The sequence below is a fragment of the Bubalus kerabau genome, chromosome 15 (assembly GCF_029407905.1).
Source record: "Bubalus kerabau isolate K-KA32 ecotype Philippines breed swamp buffalo chromosome 15, PCC_UOA_SB_1v2, whole genome shotgun sequence".
Lineage (NCBI taxonomy): Eukaryota > Metazoa > Chordata > Mammalia > Artiodactyla > Bovidae > Bubalus > Bubalus kerabau.
Genome location: NC_073638.1, coordinates 81618459 through 81646116, shown reverse-complemented (window position 1 = coordinate 81646116; position 27658 = coordinate 81618459). Strand labels below are relative to the sequence as shown.

Genomic DNA, 27658 nt, shown 5'->3' with positions numbered 1-27658 from the left:
ATTACCTCCTAGATAGCTGATCCAAAAAAAATACAGATAGTTGACCAGAAAAATTACAGACAGTTGATTAAAATTTCACTTTGGGGAAGGTTAAAACTGCAAGTAAGTCAGGCATTAGAGAGGTTTGGTATCATGAGCTTTAGCACAAGTGACACTTTGGGGCCTGTGGCTTTCTCTTTAACACAGACTCACGCACATCCACATTATGTTTCTGGATGGCTGTAGTAAGCATCCATCCAGAGAGCTGCGGACTTCTTCAGGGCCCTGCGAGAGGAGCAGACAAAATTGTGAGTAGGCGACACTCAGGTCAAAGGAGCTACTTCATGGAACATTTGCTGTTTTACTTAATTCAGGGCAACATTATCATTTTCAGCTATATCTGAAAAATGTCTTTCTATCTTGCCAGTGTGGAGAATCAAATACACTGACTTATGTATTAGAAGGTGAGTCCACCTTTTCTGGCTTCCCAGGTGGCTCACTGGTAAGAATCCGCCTGCTAATTCAGGAGATGCAAGATGCACAGTTTCTATCCCTGGGTTGGGAAGATCCCCTGGAGAAGGAAATGTCAACCCATTCCAATATTCTTGCCTAGGAAATCCCATGGACAGAGGAGCCTGGCAGCCCACAGTCCATCAGCATTTCTATATGGAAGAGATTGAGTTTTTCTTTCAATTATTTTTCTTCTGTACTCCAAAGCATCACTTGTTCTTTTCTCCATATTAAAAGAAAAATCTCTACTGAATCTCTACAAGGTAAATCATATACCTATACCAACCTAACCTGTATCCACCTACCTCTCCTACTTTATAAAGTTAAAGACTTTTCTAGGCTCTGGTGATACAGCTGTGAGTAGGAGTGGTGAGAGTCTTTCCACCTGGAGCTGTGGTCTACATTGGGAGACACATATTACATAATTTATTACCCAATATGCTATTAAATCATGATTGTAATAAGGATCAGAAATGAAGAGAAACAGGTGTTTTGAGAGCAGGTGCTGTGAGAGCACATGACGGGTTTAGTCTTGGGGGCAAGGGAGGACCGAGATGAAGAAGACCTTTCAGGTGAGCTTTGGAGAGTGAGCGGAACTTGAGAAGGTGACAGGAGGGGGGTGGCAAGTTGGGAGATTATTCTAGGTAGGAGAAAAGGTGACCAAGGATATGTCATGGCAAGGGGCAGGGAGTTATGTAGTGCCTGAAGGGAGGCCAGATATCGGGAGGGCAGGAAAGGAGGAGGGCAGTGGTGGAGAGTGAAGATGGGTCACTGTTCAGGGATCAGATCTGACCAGCTCTAGGCTTGCTGGTTTATTTATTCATATTAAAAAGATGCTTTTGCTTTTCTTTTTCCTAATTTTAAGATAAATTATACAACCAAGGCTTTGGCTGTTAATTTGATGAGCAAAGGATCCTCCAGGGAACTGTGAATGCTTCAGGATGATTATGGATTCTCAGTTCCTGTAGGAAGAGTCACCCCTGCCTGCCCCACCAGACCCTGCAAGCATCTTAGTTTGCAACCCTGGACCAGATGATTTGAGAGTCCCTCCCACCGGTTAAGTTCTAAAGCATGTCAAGGTGGGTGATACAGAGACAAATAATACAGAACCCTGGTTTATAAGAAGCTTGAAATTTAGTAGGGCATCAAGGTATTTTCACTAAGTACCCAGAAGGCAGAAGCTAAATGGTAGGAATGACTGTTATCATTTCTGTGTTAGTGCTGTTCTGTATAGAGCCTCATTTCCATACTGGGCACATGAATGCTCCATAATAAACAGCTATTGGCTGAATGATTCATAAAGCAGTGAAGAGTCTGGGGACCAACAGTGAAGGGAAATGAGAGCTGTGGGTTGAGGGACTGTTATTACCTGATAATATCTCCAAATGCCTTCAATATGGGCTTATTCACATATGGTAGTCCATGCTTGGCACACAGTGACTTCACCAGAGGTGCCACCTTGTGGTAATTATGGCGTGGCATTGTGGGAAATAGACTAGGAAACAGAGAAAGGAGACATAAAACTTCTCAGACCTAAGGAGAAACCCAAAGTTCCCTTTCCCCTTTTACAAAATAAAATGGTATCAGCCACGCAGACCCAACCTTGACCTTCCACAATACTTTTGTTTTGGGAAGTTAAAAAACTTGCTGGCAGACTCATCTTATCCCTTAAACCTCTACAAGCCTTGTGGGTGGTAGATGTTTAGGAAGAACTAAGGGAATATGTTTTAGCTCCATCAACTGTTTATTTTTGGCCTGATCCAATGAAAGTATATCATTTAGAACTTTCTACCATTTAAAATGACCCACTCTTTAGAACTACCCACAGAACTAGAGAGAATGAACCGCCCACCCTACCCCTGCTAATCTCTGTCTTAGTCTTTCTAACTTCCTTAGCAAGAATAGATGGATGTATATTAAGTCATGGTAAATAGCTAAAAGTCCTAGGAAAAGAATAAGAAGTGAGGAGACATGGATTTTTAATCACAAGTTTTCATTAGTCAGCCAGATGACCGTCTTGGATGTAAACCTCTCCTTTAATAAAACTATGAGTAAGAGTCCTTTTTTTGTTTTGCTGAAATTTTCAAGCCCTAATATGAGAAATAGAATGAAAAAAATTCCTTGAACAAATAAAGGTCTTGTTCCTTCTTTGACTGTCATAGACTCACATGGCTTAGACAAAGAGAATGTGGAAAGCCTTTCCCTGATACTCTGGAGAAATTGACTCTCAATGTTTTAACTTGCATCAAGGTGTGAACTACCCGTTTCCTCTCTGTAACTGACCCATTGGTTAAGTATTTCCAGATACCATTTAGAAATTGCAGCAGGGACTCTACTTCATTAGTTATTTTGTAAACTTGGCTCTAAAGACACAGATAAGTAAATATTTGAATTATAGCATAGTTAAATTTGAACACAAGTTGGTTACCCAAGTATCCTGATTTTTCTTAGGTTTTGCCAACAAAGCAAATGCAAGGAAATCACCAATTCCTAAGCCCATAGAAATCTGGAAACTGAGTCACTGATACTTTTCCAAGATTTCACTCCATTTACTCAAGACTTTATTTTTTGGGCTCCAAAATCACTGCAGATGGTGACTGCAGCCATGAAATTAAAAGATGCTTACTCCTTGGAAGGGAAGTTATGACCAACCTAGACAGCATATTCAAAAGCAGAGATATTACTTTGCCAATAAAGGTCCGTCTAGTCAAGTCTATGGGAGAAGGCAATGGCACCCCACTCCAGTACTCTTGCCTGGAAAACCCCATGGATGGAGGAGCCTGGTAGGCTGCAGTCCATGGGGTCCCTAGGAGTCGGACACGACTGAGCGACTTCACTTTCAGTTTTCACTTTCATGCATTGGAGAAGGAAATGGCAATCCACTCCAGTATTCTTGCCTGGAGAATCCCAGGGGCGGAGGAGCCTGGTGGGCTGCCATCTACGGGGTCGCACAGAGTTGGACACGACTGAAGCGACTTAGCAGCGGCAGCAGCAGTCAAGGGTATGGTTTTTCCAGTGGTCATGTATGGATGTGAGAGTTGGACTATAAAGAAAGCTGAGCGCTGAAGAATTGATGCTTTTGAACTGTGGTGTTGGAGAAGACTCTTGAGAGTCCCATGGACTGCAATGAGATCCAACCAGTCCATTCTAAAGAAGATAGAAAGCCTTTGACAAAATTCAACATCCATTTATGATAAAAACTCTCCAGAAAGCAGGAATAGAAGGAACATACCTCAACATAATAAAATCTATATATGACAAACCCACAGCAAACATTATCCTCAATGGTGAAAAATTGAAAGCATTTCCTCTAAAGTCAGGAACAAGACAAGGGTGCCCACTTTCACCATTACTATTCAACATAGTTTTGGAAGTTTTGGCCACAGCAATCAGAGCAGAAAAAGAAATAAAAGGACTCCAAATTGGAAAAGAAGAAGTAAAGCTCTCACTGTTTGCAGATGACATGATCCTCTACATAGAAAACCCTAAAGACTCCACCAGAAAATTACTAGAACTAATCAATGAATATAGTAAAGTCGCAGGATATAAAATCAACACATAGAAATCCCTTGCATTCCTATACACTAATAATGAGAAAACAGAAAGAGAAATTAAGGAAACAATTCCATTCACCACTGCAACGGAAAGAATAAAATACTTAGGAATATATCTACCTAAAGAAACTAAAGAGCTATATATAGAAAACTATAAAACACTGGTGAAAGAAATCAAAGAGGACACTAATAGGTGGAGAAATTTATCATGTTCATGGATTGGAAGAATCAATATAGTGAAAATGAGTATACTACCCAAAGCAATTTATAGATTCAATGCAATCCCTATCAAGCTACCAACGGTATTCTTCACAGAGCTAGAACAAATAATTTCACAATTTGTATGGAAATACAAAAAACCTCGAATAGCCAAAGCTATCTTGAGAAAGAAGAATGGAACTGGAGGAATCAACCTACCTGACTTCAGGCTCTACTACAAAGCCACAGTTATCAAGACAGTATGGTACTGGCACAAAGACAGAAATATAGATCAATGGAACAAAATAGAAAGCCCAGAGATAAATCCACGCACCTATGGACACCTTATCTTTGACAAAGGAGGCAAGAATATACAATGGATTAAAGACAATCTCTTTAAGAAGTGGTGCTGGGAAAACTGGTCAACCACTTGTAAAAGAATGTAACTAGAGCACTTTCTAACACCATACACAAAAATAAACTCAAAATGGATTAAAGATCTCAACATAAGACCAGAAACTATAAAACTCCTAGAGGAGAACATAGGTAAAACACTCTCCGACATACATCACAGCAGGATCCTCTATGACCCACCCCCCAGAATATTGGAAATAAAAGCAAAAATAAACAAATGGGACTTAATTAAACTTAAAAACTTCTGCACAACAAAGGAAACTATAAGCAAGGTGAAAAGACAGCCTTCAGAATGGGAGAAAATAATAGCAAATGAAGCAACTGACAAAGAACTAATCTCAAAAATATACAAGCAACTCCTGCAGCTCAATTCCAGAAAAATAAATAACCCAATCAAAAAATGAGCCAAAGAACTAAATAGACATTTCTCCAAAGAAGACATACAGATGGCTAACAAACACATGAAAAGATGCTCAACATCACTCATTATCAGAGAAATGCAAATCAAAACCACTATGAGGTACCATTTCACGCCAGTCAGAATGGCTGCGATCCAAAAGTCTACAAGCAATAAATGCTGGAGAGGGTGTGGAGAAAAGGGAACCCTCTTACACTGTTGGTGGGAATGCAAACTAGTACAGCCACTCTGGAGAACAGTGTGGAGATTCCTTAAAAAACTGGAAATAGAACTGCCTTATGACCCAGCAATCCCACTGCTGGGCATACACACTGAGGAAACCAGAAGGGAAAGAGACACATGTACCCCACTGTTCATCGCAGCACTGTTTATAATAGCCAGGACATGGAAGCAACCTAGATGCCCATCAGCAGATGAATGGATAAGAAAGCAGTGGTACATATACACAATGGAGTATTACTCAGCCATTAAAAAGAATACATTTGAATCAGTTCTAATGAGGTGGATGAAACTGGAGCCTATTATACAGAGTGAAGTAAGCCAGAAAGAAAAACACGAATACAGTATGCTAACGCATATATATGGAATTTAGAAAGATGGTAACAATAACCCTGTATACGAGACAGCAAAAGAGACACTGATGTATAGAACAGTCTTTTGGACTCTGTGGGAGAGGGCGAGGGTGGGATGATTTGGGAGAATGGCATTGAAATACGTATAATTTCATATATGAAACGAGTTGCCAGTCCAGGTTCGATGGACGATACTGGATGCTTGGGGCTGGTGCACTGGGAAGACCCAGAGGGATGGTATGGGGAGGGAGGAGGAAGGAGGGTTCAGGATGGGGAACACATGTATACCTGTGGTGGATTCATTTTGATATTTTGCAAAACCAATACAATATTGTAAAGTTTAAAAATAAAATAAAATTAAAAAAAAAAAAAAGAAGATTGGTCTTGGATGTTCTTTGGAAGGAATGGCACTAAAGCTGAAACTCCAGTACTTAGGCCACCTCATGCGAAAAGTTGACTCATTGGAAAAGACTCGGATGCTGGCAGGGATTGGGGGCAAAAGGAGAAGGGGACGACAGAGGATGAGATGGCTGGACGGCATCACCGACTCGATGGCCATGAGTTTGAGTGAACTCCGGGAGTTGGTGATGGACAGGGAGGCCTGGTGTGCTGCGATTCATGGGGTCGCAAAGAGTAGGACACGACTGAGTGACTGAACTGAACTGAACTCGCAATTGTGACACTTCCTTCATTTCTTTCTTCCTTTCTTTATCATTGTTGTTAATTGAAAAATAGCATCCTTTAGAGAATCCTGGTTCATTTTTTCCCCTTAAGATTGCAAGTCTAGTGCTCTGGACTATATGGAGGACAGTTATTAGTGACAGCCCTTGCCCTTTATCATAAACTATTTCTCTTACTGGTGCTCAATTTGGAAGTTCAAGTGCCCAGTGAACCAGTCATTGAAAAAGGACTGTTCAACATTACAGGTGGCCAAGACCTGCAAAGAAAAAGCTTACATTAGATGTAAATCAACACATGTCAAACAAGAGATTGTTACTCTTTTATTTATCTATCATGCAACAAGTACTGATTGAGTACATATTTTGTGTAACAAACCATGAGGGATAAAAATAAATCCCAGGTCTCAAGGACCTTACAATTATGAAGTAAATAAGACATTTTGCTAAGAAGTATAGATAAGGCAATAGATACGAAGAAGTAAATAGGATTTGAGAGGACTAAGTCACTATCAGCCCTCAAAATCAGAAGACTAAGGTATCATGAGTAAGGACTTTGGCAAATGGAAGCAGGATTGTAGGACTTTGGTAGAAATTATAGGACTTTGAATATTATTACCACAGAATAGATGTAAAGGACTTCTAAATGGGGAATAAAGCATGCAAGGGCTTTAATCAAGGGTTTTGTGCATAGAAATACATTTATTAATATATACAAGTAGCTTCCTTTTTAATCTAATGTATTTTATTTTGTACAAAGACAGACTGAGAAGAAGTTCATAGGATTCTCCAGACTACTTAGAATGCTTATGAATGTGATTTTTATTCAGTGCCTTTCTAAGATTTAATTCTTGTTAGGGTTGTTGGCATTTTGAATGTTATTTTTGAAGTTGCTCTATGTCAGGGTTCCTTGAAGTGTGCTTTAGAGCACCTTGGGGTTCCCTAGGACACTTTCAGGGGATCTTCAAGGTCAAAATGATTCCCATAATACTTCTGAGGTAGTATTTGGCTTTTTCATTCTCATTCATGCATGCTTATAGCATCGGGTTTTCCAGAGGCTATTAAGCATGGGGTGATGTCATCACTCTGATGTTAACCTTTATTGGATTTATCTTATTATTTTAAAATTAATTCATAGATATTTTAAAACTCTCAGTTCTAATTAAAAAGTATCAGTAGATATCAGTAGATATAAGTAAGTATCAGTAGATATAACCTCCACAAACGAAAGCTTTTTGATGTTCTCAATAAGTTTTAAGAGTGGTTTCTTGACCAAAAAGAAAGAATGGTTTCTTGACCAAAAAGATTGAGAACCACTACTGTGTGGAATGTCCACTGAATTTGGAAATGAGCATGGAGAAGGAAGCAGTATGATGACTGGATTCTCCAGTTAATCACGGCACAGCCAGTGTCAGGCTTAGGAGGCAGTGGTATTCTGCATGGGTCATGAATCTTTTAATCATTAACAGCACACTTGCCGAGAATGCTGACTCTCCTCTCTGGGCCCCACTATCTATACAATGAAATGAGGGGGATTCCAGGGTTCTCCCTTCTTTTATTCTAGGAGTGTGAGATTCATTGAAAGACTGTATCATGTTGAAGCAGGTTTAGTAAACCTTGCCTGTAAAGTGCGGCACAGTAAATGTTTCAATTCTTCATCACAACTACGCAGTTCTGCTGTTTTAGAATGAAAGCTATCCTAGAGAATATGCAATGTATGAGTGTGGCTGTGTTCCAATAAAACTACAAAAACACAGACTGGGCTAGACTGGCCCCTGGACTGTAGTTTATTAAGCCTTAGCTAAGAGCAAAGCTTCTGAAATCAAACTGCCGAGGTTTAAAACCTACTTCTAGGGAACTCCCACTGGTCCACTGGTTAAGACTGTGTGCTGACACAGGTTTGATCCCTGGTAGGAGAACTGAGACCCTGCATGCCACACAGTGTGGCCAAATAAATAAATAAAACCTGCTTCTGCCACATATTAGCTCTGTGATCTTGCACAAGTTGTGCAACTTCTTCATACCTGAATGTTATCATTTGCAAAGTGGGAATATTCTGAGCACATAACTACATGAGATGTAGCAAAACAGTTGACAGTGCCTGGCCCCTGGCAAGCCTCCAATAAACATCATTTGAGGTCAGCAGATGGTAATCAGGATGCTTTGGTGGATGCTTTCTTGGAACAGCATTATTACCTGAGAGCTGAACCAGTCCTGGTTCTCCTCTGTGTTCATTTTCATTGGTATGTGGCTCACCTGGGTAACATATGCAATCCAGGGACTTTCAAGAAGCCTTTAAGAGAATAAGAAGAAGATATGATCACTCCTTGGGGAGTTTCAGTTCCACTCACTGGGCTTGTGTAACCACTGGCAGATCTGGCTGAGCAGTAGAGGAAATGGCAGTGACTCAAAGGTTCCAATCATGTGGTGGTTGTTTGTTTTTCATCTTTGCAGGCCTTTATATCTAAAGATGACATACTAGGTATTCAGTCACACTACCTGTCTTGCAGCCTACTGTACCAGAGCATGTCCTCAGTATTTTCTGTAGGCATTGGTGCAAGGCTCAGAAGATACCTAGATAACTGAAGGTCAGGCTTCCCTGGTGGCTCAGTGGTCAAGATTCCATCTGCCAATGCAGGAGATCCGGGTTTGATTCCTGGGTTGGGAAGATCCCCTGGACAAAGAAATGGCAACCAACTCCAGTATTCTTGCCTGTGAAATCCCCAGAGCAGAGCAGCCGGGCAGGCTACAATCCATGGGGTCACAAAAGAGTCAGACATGATTTAGCGACTAAAGCAACAACAATTTAAGGATATGTGCAATGTGATTAACAGCTTGGCTGTTGTCATCAGATAGAACTGGGTACAAGTTTTGATTTGGCACTGCCACTGGCCCTTGCTCTTGAGTAAGTGATTTAATTTCTCTGAACTTTAGTTCTCTTATCAGACTAATGAAATTGATACTATCTACATTGCCTGGTTGTGCATTTTTGATTACATCAAATAAGATAATGCATGTAAAGCCTTTAGCAAATTGCCTGATGCATAGTAGCTACCGTTATTGTTATGAATAGTAGTGCAAATGAATGAGGAAGGAATAAATTGGGAAGTTGAAGAGGGTTATTCAGTTTAAAGTCATTTTGATTTGGGGAAAATCTCTAGTTGTAAAGTAACTTTTTAAAAAACTGGCCTCCTATTATCTTTGGTAAGAATTATGATGTCCAGCTGGCTTACAGTTTGAAGGACTTGGTGATCAGGCAGAATACAGTTGACCTTTGAGAAACACGCAGGTCCACTTAAATGTGGATATTTTTAAGTAAACCCAGAGTACTACAAGATTACTGGTTGCATGAATCCACAGTAGTGAAACCACATATATGGATAGATGACTATGGAGCTTGAATATCTTTGGGTTTTGGTAACTGAGGTGGGTCCAGGGACTAATCCTCCTCAGATGGTAAGGGATTGTTGCTACTAAGTTGCTTCAGTCGTGTCCGACTCTGTGCGACCCCATAGATGGCAGCCCAACAGGCTCCTCTGTCCCTGGGATTCTCCAGGCAAGAACACTGGAGTGGGCTGCCATTTCCTTCTCCAATGCATGAAAGTGAAAAGTGAAAGTGAAGTCGCTCAGTCATGTCCGACTCTTCACGATCCCAAGGACTGCAGCCCACCAGGCTCCTCCGTCCATGGGATTCTCCAGGCAAGAGCACTGGAGTGGGGTGCCATTGCCTTCTGTAATTGGGAATTAATCACATGGGAAAAAAGGCAAGATTGGGCAAATGCAGTTTCCAAGAAACTCATTCAACTATTTCAGCTGTTTCATCCCAGATTTTCTTGGAAATGTCTCAGCTACAAGAATGCAGCCTGGTGTCATAATCTGCTAATCATTGCTAATCATAAATAGATCAAGTAAGAAAGGTAAGAGGAACATCCAGGTAATAAGAGTAGGAGATATTATTGTTTTCTTACTTGACTAAGTATATGAGCACCAGGGTTCCGAAGATTCCATAGAAAGGGCCAAATGTGATGAAATAGCGGATATAAAAGCTGCTGACCCAGGCAATGTCCTGTGGAAAGAAGTGCTTGAAAGTTAAGCTAGTGGAAATAAAACTGGCTAAATCTTATATCCTGATACTCAAGGAAGCTATGTCTGGAAAGGACCAAGCATTTACCTTTCCCCTTTCCTACCAGCCTGATCTAGCTCTAGAGAAACAATCGAGTTGCTCACCTCCCAGTACCTTCTGCAGTACATCGCTCGAATGGAATCCAGGTTAAAATATACTGGCATGAGAAGGGCGGCCCCAACTGAAAAAAAACAAAAACAAGAAGATGGTGAACAAATGAGCAGATATATTCCTGTGGAAGCTAGTGGGAGTTGATCTCCTTAACATGCTACCCCTGGAATATTGCCCCTGAGAAGGATGCAAGGTGGAGATCCACAACCACATCTTGGATGCTGCTGGGCTTTTAGAGTCTCTGAGGGTGAACCGGGACTTTGGTTCAAGCTCCCTTAAGGAGACTAGGGAAGGTTTGAAGATCTAAGTCATTCCTGATGAAGGCATCCTGGAAGGGCTTCTGCTGTAAGCTTTCAAGTTTTCTCAAGGTCCCTGGAATCCTTCAATCCTTCACGATCCTTTGTGTTGGGCCCTGTCACAATATATCGAGGTGGCAGATACAGAGCAGGCATACTGAGTCTGGCCAGATAGTTATTTACCTGCATCTCCCCCAGGACCAGTGAAGTTGCCTGGAGCAGGTAGGAGTCTCATGGAGACCCTTCACATTTCGACAACTCTCTTCTTGATCAAACTTGAGTCAGATGCTCTAGAGCCCCCTTCCTGATGAGGCTTCAAACTTGACCTGTAAACTTTCAAAGCCTGCAAACTGTCAGCATAAATGATTTTGTCCACCCTACACACTAAGAGACTCGCAAAAATGCTAGAAATAATTTCTAAGAACAATTCAAGGCTGTGCTCCTGGGATGACTCCAGCACCCTTAAAATTCTTGAGAAAGTTCAAGACTGTCCAGAGAACTTACTGCTTGTTCAGTAGGCTTCTGACCTCCTTTTCTTCAATCATTGTTAGAAAACTTACAATTATAAAATTCTTACTGTGTCCCTCTGGGATGGATTGTCCCTGATCCAGAGTGTCTTTCTCAAGGACTTGGGAGTCATCCCTTTGAAGTACAATCTTTGAGGATCTGGCTCTGTCCTGCAGCCTCTGGGAGGGTAGGAATTTGACTTTGATAAGCACCAGTGAGAAGACACACGTGGCTTAACCACATGACCAGCTTCCCCTCCTTTTATCCTCTTTCACTAATTTCCTTTAGCATGTGTCCGTGTTTTAAAAGTCTCCCACCTTTCATTTCTGGTGAGTTGAGCTCAGCCTATACTGAATTACCTTTCCCTACTACAGCAATCTGCATGAAAGCTGTCTCGCCACTTTTATCAAATGTCAAGACTCATCTCTCTCTGACAGGTTGAGTATGACTCATTTGTACCTGTCATACTACACTGAAGACATTTGAAAGAAAATGACAAAATGAAACAGCTCCTGAGGATGATGTGGTTTTTAAGCTGGGCATTCTGCAGTGAAGCCACAACATTCATCCATTCCTCATAAGCTAAGGCTGTATTGTTTCACTATACACAGGAGGAGAGTTCAGAAAAGAGACTCCAGCAGTTTTTTCTTATATGAATACACATCTGTCTGGGCTGGAAGAGTTCCCTTTCAAACTGGGGCACCAATGACCTCCACACCCTTTTTGGTCATGAAAGAGAATAACTGCATTAGGATAAGTCCTCAGGATTCTAGCTCTGGAAGAGGCTGCAGTGGTGGTTGAGCCTCATGTCTCAGAATAAGGACTCACAGGCCATCCCGGTCAGGCACGAGACAGATGACCACTGGTGGCCAATGTTTGGGCAAGCCAGATCATCTGCAACACTTTCTCTATCTTAACACTGTTGGCATTTTAGGGTCAGATAATTCTTATTGTTCAGGGCTGTTCTGTGTACTGTAAGACATTTCATAACATCCCTGGCTTCTGCCCCATGGGTGTCAATACCATTCCTCCCTCTTTGTTGCGATAATCAAAAAAGGATCTATATGCTGTCAAATGTCCCACTGGGGGTAGCAATGCTATTAGTTGAGAACCACTGATCTACAGGAAATGTTTGCAATCTTCTCTAATTTGGGTTTCTTTTCCAAATGAGTAAGCATGTTTCAGATGAGCATATTTTGGGGTCCTAAACTTTTCTTTGTGGGCTCTCATGAGTTTGACTTGGTTAAGAGCAAAACATTTTTGCTTCTAATATTTTTATTGATATTAGCATTAAGCTACCCTATTTTCTCTCAAGCCTAGAACATATCCAGACCTGTCTTATTATGTGTGTGTGTGTATGTGTGTGTGTGTGTGTGTATCTGTCCACTAAAATACCTTCTACAGCTGTATGTAAGCTGTGGGAACAGTCAACTTTCTTCCACACAGAAGGTGTGTGGAAGGTGACTTTTATCGTGAGACTCTGCTTTTTCGGGCACCTACTGTCAGTGCTTGAGCATTCTTTTCCTAATTTCCCCCCTATCCATACACCACTATCCTTTTCTTCTTGATAAGTATTGTATTTCATTTATCCAGGATGAGAGTCACAGGTACCAGACCCCTTGATTGGCATCCTGCCTCCCATCCTTCTTGGAGCATCTCCTTCCTTGTACAGTAGCCAGAGTGATGAGATGCCCATTAAGAATGCCTAATCACCCTTCTGTTTTCCTCTTCAGATTTCACCCAAGTAAGTCTGAAATAAAACATGCTGCTTTTTTGAGGCACAAGACCTGGGATCGTCTCTCTGTGGGAGGATTTCAGTCATGCCTTCTGGCTTGACAACTGTTTGCTTCAAGGAAATGGGATGATAAGGATTGTGGCTCCCTGGTGACTCACCCGTGCAGAAGTACAGGTGCTGCTTCTCGTAGTTGATGAATTTGATTTTGTTCTTGCCATACTGAATGAAGAGAGAATAAAACTAAAGTAAGAACAATATAGACTTCTGTTATTATACTCAAGGTTGTGTGTGTGTGTGTGCACGCGCATGCGTGTCTGTCTGTGTGTGTGTGTGCACGTGCATGTGCATGTATGTCTGTGTGTGTGTGCGTATGTGTGTGTGTCTGTGTGGGTGCATGTGCACGTGTGCGTGTGTGTGTGTGTGTGTGTGCGCGTGTGTGTGTCTGTGTGGATGTGCGTATGTCAGTGTCTCTGTGTGTGTGCACGTGGGTTTGTGTGTGTGTGCGTGTGTCTCTGTGTGTGTGCATGTGCGTGTGTGTCTGTGTGCGCACATCTGTGTGTGTGTGTATCTGTGTGTGTGTGTTTGCACGTGTGTGTGTGTGTGTGTGTGTGTGTGTGTGTGTGTGTGTAGAGTCTTTATAGAAAGAGCCATCTGGTCAGAGTTCATTTACTGTCAAACTGAAGGCACTGAGGAACCAGAACTGAATGGGGAGGAAATATTTTGGTGACTTTTTCTTTATTTAAATGTGGGCAATTCTTGCAGGGATGGTTTATTCCATTTGAATTCAGGGGTTGCGATAGTTTATTGTTATTCCCATGGGAGCCATTTTAAAATTTTTTTCCTGGTGTGGAATGGAATGGTGATGGAGGAGAAATATTTCTGATAAGTTTTCAAGGTCTTCTTCAACCTATGTGCTTAGAATTCTGCTTGAAGCTCAGTCTGCTTGTATCCATTCATCCATTTAACAGATATCTGTTGAATGGTTACATTATAAAACACATAGTCATAACCTCTAGTATCTACCTCATCTTTCCTCCTTTATTTCCATCAGTGGATCTCGTGCTGTGCTTTACTCATTTTAAGGCATGATAACATATAATTGCACTCATCTCACATGCTAGTAAAGAAATGCTTAAAATTCTCCAAGCCAGGTTTCAGCAAAACGTGAACTGTGAACTTCCAGATGTTCAAGCTGGTTTTAGAAAAGGCAGAGGAACCAGAGATCAAATTGCCAACATCCGCTGGATCATCGAAAAAGCAAGAGAGTTCCAGAAAAACATCTATTTCTGCTTAATGACTATGCCAAAGCCTTTGACTGTGTGGATCACAATAAACTGTGGAAAATTCTGAAAGAGATGGGAACACCAGACCACCTGACCTGCCTCTTGAGAAACCTGTATGTAGGTCAGGAAACAATAGTTAGAATTGGACATGGAACAACAGATTGGTTCCAAATAGGAAAAGGAGTACGTCAAGGCTGTATAGTGTCACCCTGCTTATTTAACTTATATGCAGAGTACATCATGAGAAACACTGGGCTGGAGGAAGAACCAGCTGGAATCAAGACTGCTGGGAGAAACATCAATAACCTCAGATATGCACGTTTCACCACCCTTATGGCAGAAAGTGAAGAAGAACTAAGGAGCCTCTTGATGAAAGTGAAAGAGGAGAGTGAAAAAGTTGGCTTAAAGCTCAACATTCAGAAAACGAAGATCATGGCATCCGGTCCCATCACTTTATGGCAGATAGATGGGGAAACAGTGGAAACAGTGGTTGACTTTATTTTTTGGGGCTCCAAAATCACTGCAGATGGTGAGTGCAGCCATGAAATTAAAAGATGCTTACTCCTTGGAAGGAAAGTTATGATCAACCTAGACAGCATATTAAAAAGCAGAGACATTACTTTGCCAACAAAGGTCCGTCTAGTCAAGGCTATGGTTTTTCCAGTGGTCATGTATGGATGTGAGAGTTGGACTATAAAGAAAGCTGAGCACCAAAGAATTGATGCTTTTGAACTGTAGTGTTGGAGAAGACTCTTGAGAGTCCCTTGGACTGCAAGGAGATCCAGCCAGTCCATCCTAAAGGAGATCAGTCCTGGGTGTTCATTGGAAGGATTGATGTTGAGGCTGAAACTCCAATACTTTGGCCACCTGATGTGAAGAGGTGACTCATTGGAGAAGACCCTGATGCTGGGAAATATTGAGGGAAGGAGGAGAAGGGGATGACAGTGGATGAGATGGTTGGATGGCATCATCAACTCGATGGACATGGGTTTGGGTGGACTCCAGGAGTTGGTGATGGGCAGGGAGGCCTGGCGTGCTGCTATTCATGGGGTCGCAAAGAGTCAGACACGACTGAGCAACTGAACTGAGCATATAATCTTACCACCGGGAATTTGAGTCATTTTTTAGGGGTATTCTTAGTTAATTTAGTCAGTGCCCAAATGCACGAAGGCAGCAAATATCTTGAGAGGAGGCATAGATGTAATGGTTTATCTCTATTTCCTAAGAGACACTTAATAAATGTTTAGTTGAAGGAATTAATGAATGAATGATAATTCAAATTTCCTGTATAATTTTACCTTATGTTCAGTCAGTTAAAACACTGTGAGCCATGTTTAATTTTTTGCTTTTCCCATTCTTTTGATACCTTCCCTTCTACATATTTCTTCTGTTATTTGGATGTAAGACTTGACCCTTGTTTCTCTTACTATCATAAATAAAAATAAATGTCATGGTGATAAAGTAATGATAGTTATTTGCAGTTACTCCCAAGCTTCTGGATATTTAAGCGGTAGGAAACTTGAAAGAGGGAGTCGGTGGGAAACTTTGGAGAGATGGCAAATGTAGGTGAAGGACTGACTTTTGAGTATGGCTCCAAAGAAGAAGTTGAACTTTTCCAGAGTATGAGCACAGGACCTGGCCCTAGAGGATTAAATTAATACTTGTTAAAGGAATGAATGTTTGAAGAAAGTGGTAGAAAGACTGACAGTAAAATGGGAAGAACAGAAACATTTAGGGCTTATCAGAATTAGTTTTGTTGCAAAACAACTGAATTTAGAGATTAAATGATTGTAAGTAATGTGGTGTGCATTGACTTTGAAATTATAGTAAACAGAAACCTAAGGCTCGTGGGATATGTCTCTCGAATGATGGAGAAGTGATGATGTCTCCATCCTCTGTGAAGAGGCAGCATGTGAACTGGATACAGTTCTACAGAAGGGGCTTCTGGAGGGGGCCAGGCTGCCTCATGAACTCCAGTGAGACAAGTCTCCATTGCTGTGAGGGACTGAGGAGAGAAGTCAAAGTGTCATAAGTTTAGTGATCAGCCGAGGAGTTCACAGGGATTCCCTGGTGGCTCAGACTGTAAAGTCTGCCTGCAATGTGGGAGACCCAGGTTGGATCCCTGGAGAAGGAAATGACAACCCACTCCAGTATTGTTGCCTGGAAAATCCCATGGGTGGAGGAGCCTGGGGGGCTACAGTCCATAGGGTCGCAAAGAGTCAGACATGACTGAATGACTTCACTTTAGGAGTTTGCAGACTTCAGAGAGCTCTGACTTGTTTGTGGAGTCTTTGGAAGTACAACTGACTGAAGACTACAGTCAAGATTTCTTTCTTTCTTTTATTTTCTTTATATCTTGGCAGAAGACTTTTCCCTAATTGGAAGAAGGTTGTCTTCCAAAACTGGGAAAACCTATTTTGAGAAAGTTACACAATCCTGGTTACCACAAAGTCCACGCAGCAAGTGACAAAGCTACATTCCTTTGTTTTTAGAAAGCTCCTAAATTCTTCCAGAAGGAGACAGAACCTCTTCCTAAGCACTTAATTCTCAGGATCCATCATTTCTTCTCAAGGAAAAATACCTTTCTGTGATTATCCTTATACCTTCTGTGTTGAAAGCAGACTATAAACATCTTGGTAATAATCCTTACATGCTGGTTTTTAAGCTGAGGTTTAAGAAAGTCAACAGCTGAGACATCCTGGAGTTTGCCTTCCTTTTTCTTTTCCTTAAGAAGTCTGAACCAGAGGCGAGGTCCTGTGTATTATGAAGCATTTGAGCTGAGTTTCATGTATGTTGCTGCTGCTGCTGCTAAGTCACTTCAGTCGTGTCTGACTCTGTGCGACCCCATAGACGGCAGCCCACCAGGCTTCCCCGTCCCTAGGATTCTCCAGACAAGAACACTGGAGTGGGTTGCCATTTCCTTCTCCAATGCATTAAAGTGAAAAGTGAAAGTGAAGTCGCTTAGTCGTGTCCGACCCTCAGCGACCCCGTGGACTGCAGCCTTCCAGGCTCCTCTGTCCATGGGATTTTCCAGGCAAGAGTACTGGAGTGGGGTGCCATTGCCTTCTCCGGAGTTTCATGTATAAATGAGCAAAAATGGACCTAAATTAAAATAACAGCTTAGTTTCTTCCAACAGCTAGAATTAGTTGACATAACTAGATATGTAGATGGTTCATGATTTAGCACTTGTTGAATGTACTGCCATGCCTTCTATGAGTGATTTAGCCTGAATGACTTTTAAGATCATGGAGTTATTCATTCCACATTTTCTTCTTTTCTTACAACACCAGATTCACTTATTTAAAATTTATATCCTGGAGTTAAAAGAAGAGATGCTCTGAAAACATGCTTGAAGCCAGAATCTCCAGCCTGATCTCCTCAAGACAAAGGTGTAGACCTTTCCAAGAACCACTTCCTGGAATATTTCTCTAGTGCTTAGGATTTGTAAACATACCTTGACAGGCTGTAAATCTCCAATAACAAAAAGTGGGCCTACATCAATATCTGGGTCTTTGGGGTAGATGTTTGGTTTTACATGGTGTTGGAAATGCCGGTTATTCCACCATTTTGCAGATAAGCCCTGAGGAGAAGAGAACATTCATTAGCTGCAAGATTTCTCTCCTGAAATATCTTTCATTATCAGAGTTTTTCAAAACTAAACAAAATCAATCCTGAATATTCATTGGAAGGACTGATGCTGAAGCTGAAGCTCCAATCCTGGCCACCTGATGCAAAGAGCCAACTCACTGGAAAAGACCCTGATGCTGGGAAAGATGGAGGGCAGGAGGGAAAGGGGATGACAGAGGATGAGATGGTTGGATGGTATCACCAATTCAATGGACATGAGCCTGAGCAAAATTTATGAATTGGTGAAGGACAGGGAAGCCTGGTGTGCTGTGTTCATGGGGTCGCAATGAGTTGGACATGACTAGCACTTGAATTGGAGAAGGCAATGGCAACCCACTTCAGTACTCTTGCCTGGAAAACCCAATGGACGGAGGAGGCTGGTGGGCTGCAGTCCATGGGGTCGCTAGGAGTCGGACACGACTAAGCGACTTCACTTTCACTTTTCACTTTCATGCATTGGAGAAGGAAATGGCAACCCACTCCAGTTTTCTTGCCTGGAGAATCCCAGGGATGTGGGAGCCTAGTTGGCTGTCGTCTATGGGGTCGCACAGAGTCGGACACGACTGAAGCGACTTAGCAGCAGCAGCAGCAGTGCTTGAATAGTAACAATCAGAGTTTTCTGCCTACATCTCCAAAGTTTAAGTAGGATATAGATTCCTGGAACATGCCGCCCCCCATTCCTGGGTCACAGAATGATTCATTGGCTAGAGGCTCTAAAAGCCTACCAGCAAATAATTATCTTATCCAGGAACATAAATTCCAGGCTAAAAGAACTCCTGATAATGAAGAAGAATAAAAACCATTGAAATGAAATGTTTTTCCATCTATCTTTTTATTGTCCTCATTTAAAAAGAAATATGAAATAGGTAGAGCAGATAGTACACTTCTTATTTTATAAATAAAGAAACTTCAGCTCTAAAACTAATTAGTTCTGGGGGGAAAATGGCACCAGGGTTCCTTCTTCAATGAATATTTTAAAGAGTCATGGATCTGAAGTCATCTCCTATGGGGGCTTGCCTCTGATCATCACATGTTCAAGCTTCAATGATCTCATTAAATATAAATGAGAATAAAAGAATTTTAGTTGATGCCGAGTTCATGTCATCTCTGATTAATTTGTTTGGGATTTTCTCTCTTTCAATGAAAATCTGAAGGTTTTAACAGAGAAAAGGATTTGGAAGCACATCAACTTAGTTGCATCCACTAGATGTATAAATGCTTCTGTGTGGTTTGGGAAAATTATCTACCCTTTGATGTTCAATTTCATCTTCAGTAAATATAGTATAATATAATGACATTTACCTGCATGGGTTGTTTGAGGAGACATGAGATGCTGTGTGTAGAATGCTGGCATACTGAGACATTCAATTTCTCTTCTCTTCCCCTATTATGTTAATCATTTATAGAAGAATAAGCAATAGTCATAGTTTTTATTGCATATTTGACATGTCTCAAAAATTGATTAATGTGTATTTTAGATCTGAAGTGCTCAATAGAGTAGCCCTTATCTGTGTATGGCCACTGAGCACTTAATATGTGACCAGTCAAATTGAGGCGGGCTGTGTAAGGATATAATACATACTAGATTCAAAGCCTCAGAATGAAAAAAGAAATGTAACATATGTTAATAATTTTTATATTTCTTTCACGTTAAAATGAAAATATTTGGAATATATACAGGAGTAATAAAGTTGGAAGAGGGTGTTTGCTGTGACCAGTGTGTTCTCTTGGCAAAATTCTGTTGGCCTTTGTCCTGCTTCATTCTGTACGCCAAGGCCAAACTTGCCTATTATTCCAAGTATCTCTTGACTTCCTACTTTTGCATTCCAATCCCCTATAATGAAAAGGACATCTTTTTTTTGGTGTTGGTTCTAGAAGGTCTTGTAGGTCTTCATAGAACCATTCAACTTCAGCTTCTTCGGCATTAGTGTTTGGGGCATAGACTTCAATTACTGTGATATTGGATGGTTTGCCTTGGAAATGAACAGAGATCATTCTTTAATTTTTGAGACTGCATCCAAGTACTGCATTTTGGACTCTTTTGCTGACTATGATGGCTACTCCATTTCTTCTAAGGGATTCCTGCCCACAGTCATAGATATGATGGTCATCTGAATTACAGTTGCCCATTCTGGTCCATTTTAGTTCACTGATTCCTAAAATGTCTATGTTCACTCTTGTCATCTCTGGTTTGATCACTTCTAAATCACCTTGATTCATGGGCCTAACATACCAGGTTCCTATGCAATATCGCTCTTTACAGCGCTGGACTTTACTTCCACCACCAGTCACATTCATAGCTCAGCATTGTTTTCACTTTGGCTCCGTCTCTTCATTCTTGCTGGAGTTATTTCCCCACTTTTCTCCAGCAGCATATTGGGTACCTACCGACCTGGGGCTTCATCTTTCAATGCCATATCTTTTTGCCATTTCATACTGTTCATGGGGTTATCAAGGCAAGAATACTGAAATGGAGTACAAAATGAAGCAGGGCAAAGGCTAGCAAAGTTAGCTAGACTTGGATTACTGTGATACTGAATGGTTTGCCTTGGAAACGAACAGAGATCATTCTGTCATTTGGTTTCTCACCAAATCCTAGAACATCATAGAAAGGCTGATATCCAGTTGAAGTCCTAGTTTTAGAGATGAGAACACTGAGAGACAGAGATAGAATCTGACTTGTTCAGGGCTTCACAGTAAGCGTTATCAGAGCCAGGGCTAAAACCTACTTTCATCAATCCTTGTGCTATTATCTAGCATCTGTCCCTCTATCCATCCATCATTCCACCCATCCATCCATTCCTTCATGCATTCAACAAATGCTTATTGAAGGCCTACTGTGTGTTAGACACTCTGTTAGGCACTGCATTTCAGGGGTGCATAGGATAGTGTGTCTGTCCTCCTGGAGCATATCTGAGGGGGATAAGACCAATTGCCCCTGCTTTTTCCAGCAATCTGGGTTTTGCAACCCTCAACTCTTAAACAGAGCAATCTAACTTCCCTTGGATCTCTCTTTTGTTAAACTTTTATCTGTTATGCATCTTTTCTTTTATTTATACATAGTCCTCCCAGGATTAAATAGTTTGCTGGATTCCCATAGCCTTCCAGAAGTGCATGTCCAGACCCCTTCTAAGAATATCCCTACTCATGACTTTATAGGGTATATCTCCTGAGAGGTGGTTCTATAATGGTGTACCAGCTGCTGCTAAGTCACTTCAGTCGTGTCCGACTCTGTGCAACCTCATAGACAGCAGGCTTCCCCATCCCTGGGACTCTTCAGGCAAGAACAGGCTGATCCAGGGTATTCGAAGGAGAGACGGCATAGGCGAGGGTCAGGAAACAACTGCTTAATTACACTTTAATTAAGGATACAAAGAGTAATAGAATGAGGATAGCTCAGTGAGGAAATTCAGTGGAGAAAAGCGGCTGAAATAAGGATAGCTCAGTAGGAAAATTCAGTGGAGAAAAGAGGCTGAGTAGCTTGGTTTACGCGGGAGACCAATAAAACTTCAAGACAAGAAGTTTGCACCACTTACGTAGGCTGCAGGCGTCCTTCCGTTCTCCCGAAGGAGAGGAGACACTGAGGCCTCCCCGGTCAGATCTTAGAAGCCCAGGCATAATTAGCAAGCATGGCGGGTTCCGCGCTCCAGATGGAGACTCAGCCGGAAGTTGAAAGAGAGAGCGACATGGGGAGACCAAGTTTCAGTGAACAAGGCCCGCACTTTATTTTCCAAAGTAGTTTTTATACCTTAAGTTATGCATAGAGGATAATGGGGGAAGGGGTAGAGCCATGCAGCAAGCCAGGCTTTCTTCCTGCAAACTTATCATATGCAAAAGTTCAGGTGATTGACATCATCTTCTGGCCCGGAGGCCTGTTAACATTTTAAGAAACTTATTTTTCTCTAAAGGTGATTATTCCAAAGTCAGGCACCAGCCTCCCAAAAAGCATTGGACAAAGCTGCATTTTACATTTCTATACACCCATTATATCAATCAATACACTGCCAAGGACACAGTAGGTAAGGAGTATGGAGACTTAGCAGCAAACATTGGCCCAACAAGTGAAAAACCCTTCACCAATACAATTTCTAATCAATCTTTTAACTACTCAAAGGAATCTGTGTTTAGGCAGTTTAGAACATCTCCTGCCTCTCACAGTTGGGAGGCTCTGAACAATCACATGTGGCCGGAAAAACCTATTCAGGCAGGCTAGAGGATTTCCAAGGGAGTTTGTAGGTTGAAACACTGTCACACCCAGGAATTATTAACTGGAGCTGTAAGCTAACTCTTTTTCCAGAGAGAGGTAGTGGGGGACAACCCCCTGTAAAGTCAGAGGTGTAGGTGAAAGCACAAAGCAGAAAGTAGGCAGACTCTGGTTTTGGGGGGTAGATGCTCGAGAATTTCCAGGGGGACTCCTGAGGCTTGATCCCGCCTTTGCGTATGCCGAGCCTCCTTCCTCATGACCTTTGTCATGGGTGGAGCTCCTCAAGCTGGCTCCCGGCAGTGATAGAATTCCAGTTGAGCTATTCCAGATCCTGAAAGATGATGCTGTGGAAAGTGCTGCACTCAATATGCAATATGCACTCAATATGCAATATGCCGGCTCCCGGCAGCCATGTCCTTCTCCAATGCATGAAAGTGAAAAGTGAAAGTGAAGTCGCTCAGTCGTGTCCAACTCTTAGTGACCCCATGGACTGCAGCCTACTAGGCTCCTCCGTCCATGGGATTTTCCAGGCAAGAGTACTGGAGTGGGGTGCCATTGCCTCCTCCAATGGTGTACCAGGGATTGGGCCAAATAGTTTATTGGCTAAGAAAAAAAACAGAACTTTTTAATAAAAATAAACTTTTTCTCCTAAACATTTAAAATTCTAGTTTTAGCATATATGTTATAATGTTATGTGTGTGTGTGTATAAATATCTATTTCTGATTATTGACTATGCCAAAGCCTTTGACTGTGTGGATCACAATAAACTGTGGAAAATTCTGAAAGAGATGGGAATACCAGACCACCTGACCTGCCTCTTGAGAAACCTGTATGCAGGTCAGGAAGCAACAGTTAGAACTGGACATGGAACAACAGACTGGTTCCAAATAGGAAAAGGAGTACGTCAAGGCTGTATATGGTCATCCTGCTTATTTAACTTATATGCAGAGTACATCATGAGAAACGCTGGACTGGAAGAAACACAAGCTGGAATCAAGATTGCCAAAAGAAATATCAATAACCTCAGATATGCAGATGACACCACCCTTATGGTAGAAAGTGAAGAGGAACTCAAAAGCCTCTTGATGAAAGTGAAAGTGGAGAGTGAAAAAGTTGGTTTAAAGCTCAACATTCAGAAAATGAAGATCATGGCATCCGGTCCCATCACTTCATGGGAAATAGATGGGGAAACAGTGGAAACAGTGTCAGACTTTATATTTTGGGTCTCCAAAATCACTGCTGATGGTGACTGCAGCCATGAAATTAAAAGACGCTTACTCCTTGGAAGGAAAGTTATGACCAACCTAGATAGCATATTCAAAAGCAGAGACATTACTTTGCCAACAAAGGTTCATCTAGTCAAGGTTATGGTTTTTCCTGTGGTCATGTATGGATGTGAGAGTTGGACTGTGAAGAAGGCTGAGCACCGAAGAATTGATGCTTTTGAACTGTGGTGTTGGAGAAGACTCTTGCAGTCCAAGAAATTCCCTTGGACTGCAAGGAGATCCCACCAGTCCATTCTGGAGATCAGCCCTGGGATTTCTTTGGAAGGAATGATGCTAAAGCTGAAACTCCAGTACTTTGGCCACCTCATGTGAAGAGTTGACTCATTGGAAAAGACTCTGATGCTGGGAGGGATTGGGGGCAGGAGGAGAAGGGGACAACAGAGGATGAGATGGCTGGATGGCATCACCGACTCGATGGACGTGGGTTTGAGTGAACTCCCGGAGTTTGTGATGGACAGGGATGCCTGGCGTGCTACCATTCATGGGGTCGCAAAGAGTCGGATACAACTGAGCGACTGAACTAAACTAAACTGATATTTATATAATAATTATATATATATAATACTAATATATATAATTATATAATATATTATATGCATATATAATTATTATATATATATATAATTATATATATATATAATATGTATAGTCACTACATTGTTAGTATATGTACATTTACTTGTGTGGTGTGTAGTAACATTTTTTGCTGATAAGTGTATGTAGAAACCACTGCTTAGTGAAATGACTTTCAGAATCCCATCATACTCCTGGAACATTCAGTACCTTGAGATGACCCATCAAAAATATTTGCATCAGGCGGTTCCACTTGGACTTCTTAAATATGGAAAGGTGTCCCATGTCATGTTGCAGAAATGAACCCTGAGCCTGGAAGAGACAGGGTTACCGTCAAAGAAGTTGACAAGATAAGAAGAAAGTAGTAAGTGAGCCCACTGGTAGGTTCGGGAACCCATGAGAACAGTGGGAGATCTTGTCTGACCTCAAACCAAGTGTGTCACACTTGCTGAGTTCTTTCCCATCTCTGTGCCTTTGCACAGGTGGTTCTCTCAGCCTAGAATGCTCTTCTCTCCACTGTCAGAATCTTCCAGTGTGGAATGGAAAGAGGATGCCTTTCGAGTCAGGCTAACTTGGGCTCTAAACTGTCCTTCACCACTTTACAAGTTATACAACTCTTGGCAAGCTAGTCAGTAGCTCTGAACTCAGTTCTTTGTCTGAGAAGCAGGGATTATAATAAACCTTGCTCATTCAGCTGTCGTGCAGCCAAAATACATGTAAAATTCCTGATAATGCTAAGCAGTCAAACAAATATTTGTTTCCTTTCTTGATTCTAAAAGTTGCTTTTCAAAGAATAAAGCAAGTTGACTTTTCAAAAAAAAAATGAGCATATAAAATTTTGTAATTAACACTGATGTTAATTCTCCATGAAATCATCTCCAATTGCCTCAATTAGAATTAGATGCCTCTTTCTGCTCCCACAGCACATGCTTGTTTCTTTTCCTTCTGCCTTGTATCCTGTCTAGATATTTAAATGACCAGCTCCTCCCCTGGATGACTGTTTCCCAAGGGCAGGGTCAGGTGTGTTTCCCTTTGTGTCCACAATACAGTGTTGTGGTCATAGAAGGCCATCTTCAGAGATCTGTGCTTCATTCAAAGGATTTATCAATTGCCCTGTTACATGCCAGTTGCTGATTGCCATTTCCGGCAGAATACATGATCCTATTATCATGTAATAATAAATAGACTCTCTTCATAGACTGATGTATTGATAAGTATTGGTGAAATGAAGATTTTGGCTAGGGTCTCAGGGAATTAAAAAAAAATACAGATAGATAACATCTTTAGTAGAATCTTTTATTATGAAACATCATGTATAAATAGTGATATATATATATATATACATATATATATACACACACACACATATAGGTATAAATTAATGTGAGGCTTCCTTTCTTCATGGTGGCTAAGATGGCAAAGAATCTGCCTGCAATGTGGGAGACTCGGATTTGATCCCTGGGTCAGGAAGATTCCCTGGTAAAGGGAATGGCAACCTACTCCAGTATTCTTGCCTGTGGAAATCCATGGACAGAGGAGCCAGTTACAGTCCACGGGGTCAAAAAAGGTTGGAAACAACTGAGCAATTAAAAAGAAAACAAAATAAGTTCATGTATATGCCTATAGTCTTAATAAAATCATTGAACCACCATGAAAAATGTTAATGGTTGATGGACGAAATGGTTAATGAACGAAAGACAAAGGTGAAGGTTACATGGCCTAGAACGGAACCTCAGTTACTGACATTGTGTGGATAATGGCGGGCAAAGAGCAACAACTGTCAAGGATATTTACCACGTGCCAGTCTCTGTGCTAGGTACTCTACAGAGTAACTTGTTTAGTTCTCCTCAGAATATTTCCATAAAAAATTGTTACCCTATGTTACAGATAAGAGAACTGGGGCCCTGTGGGTTTTGAAAACTTATTGGTGTCAGACATCGATGACTAGCTTGCCAGGAAGTGCCAGGCAGCCGCTGACACCAGTGTAAAGAGAGAAGAAAAAATTCTGAGGCTTCCCATAGAGCCACTGCCTGGGCTTGGGATACCTACTCACCTGAGCAACCGTGAGAAGAAAAGAAATGAATATTGTGATAAGCCAGCCACTGCCAAAATGCCACACTATTACCCAAGCCAGGGCCTCCAAAATCAAGACCTGGGCGAGGTGAAGGAAGAAGAACCGCAGGTTGGCACTGAACATATTCATGGTCTCTAACGTCCTCCGCAGTTCTTGGAAATCTTCTACCAGCTGGGACTGTGAGATAAATATGCAAGAAAAGAATTAGTTCCTTCAGTGGAGAGGGAGTACAGATCAACATAATTATTAATCTATTTTAATAATTTAATCTATGATACCTTAATTTCATGAATAGACATTTATTTATTTAATAAGTATAATTAGGCATAATTTAATAAAAAAACCCCCAAACCTTAAAAAATTAACATAAAAGCAAAATGCTTACAACAAGTTATGAAAAATTTTTTTTTTTTCTGGAGAAGAGACAGATGAGTAGTGATTTGTAAACTGTCCTCAAATTGTTATGGGACTTATAATTTACTTCTTTTTTGGGGAGTGGGGGGGGTTCAATGAAGAGATACATATCTCTAACAATTCTCTTTTTAAAAGTGATTAATTAAAAATTTTTTTGATGCAGATCATTTCTTTTGAAATCTTTATTGAATTTGTGACAATATTGCTTTTATTTTATTTATTTATTTATTTTTTTGGCTGTGAGGCATGTGAAATCTTGGATCCCTGATGAGGGATCAAACCTGCACCCCCTGCGTTGAAAAGAGAAGTCTTAACGACTGGGCTGCCAGGGGAAAACCCCCAAAATTAATTTTCTACTTATCAGAACAAAAAATTTGTTTCTTCAGATTCTATTCCATTGTAGATCATTATGAGATACTGAATATAGATCCCTGCCATACAGTAGGTCCTTATTATTCATCTATTTTATATGTAGAAGTGTGTATCTATTAATAATAGTTGCCTTTTTAAATTAATGTGTTGTTTGAACTCTGATTATACTTTGGGCAACTTTGCTATCTACATGGATCTGTGTTACTTTCTATGTTATCAGCTGATAACATAGATAAGTGGCTGGCTTATCACAATATTCATTTCTTTTCTTCTCACAGCAGCTCAGGTAAGTAGGTGTCCTAAGCCCAGGCAGTGGCTTTATGACTGGCATATCAATATGCCAGTCTTTAGCGTGTGCAAAAGACTCCTTTATGAAAGATAGAGTTCACTTAGATTAGCCCAAAGGATGCATTTCCTGTGAGATGCTCAGGAGCTCTACAGGAATGAGACAGGGTCTCATGTGGTATTAGCGAGTGTGTCTTCCCTGGTGGCTCAGATGGTAAAGCGTCTGCCTGCAACGTGGGAGACCGAGGTTCCATCCCTGGGTCGGGAAGATCCCCTGGAGGAGGAAATGGCAACCCACCCCAGTATTCTTGCCTGGAGAATCCCATGGAAAGAGGAGCCTAGTGGGCTGCAGTCCATGGGGTCACAAAGAGTCAGGCATGACTGAGCGGCTTCACTTTCACTTTCCATTGGCTGGAGGAGTCCTGACTCTGTGTACATGCACTG

At 41.3% G+C, this 27658-nt stretch overlaps 1 protein-coding gene across 1 annotated transcript in view; it reads right to left on the bottom strand.

Moving 5' to 3' along the window:
- Window positions 1-203: 203 nt before the first annotated feature.
- The window catches only part of LOC129627943 (fatty acid desaturase 2-like protein FADS2B), a 44268-nt gene continuing 16813 nt past the window's right edge, over window positions 204-27658 (bottom strand). Inside the window, exons 3-12 of the mRNA XM_055547378.1 lie at window positions 26123-26320; window positions 24280-24381; window positions 17833-17958; window positions 13253-13313; window positions 10550-10626; window positions 10291-10388; window positions 8519-8615; window positions 6503-6582; window positions 1859-1984; window positions 204-264 (exon numbers count right to left, since the gene is read on the bottom strand). Coding sequence (XP_055403353.1) covers window positions 204-264; window positions 1859-1984; window positions 6503-6582; window positions 8519-8615; window positions 10291-10388; window positions 10550-10626; window positions 13253-13313; window positions 17833-17958; window positions 24280-24381; window positions 26123-26320 — 1026 coding nt within the window. The remainder of the gene's footprint in view (window positions 265-1858; window positions 1985-6502; window positions 6583-8518; window positions 8616-10290; window positions 10389-10549; window positions 10627-13252; window positions 13314-17832; window positions 17959-24279; window positions 24382-26122; window positions 26321-27658) is intronic.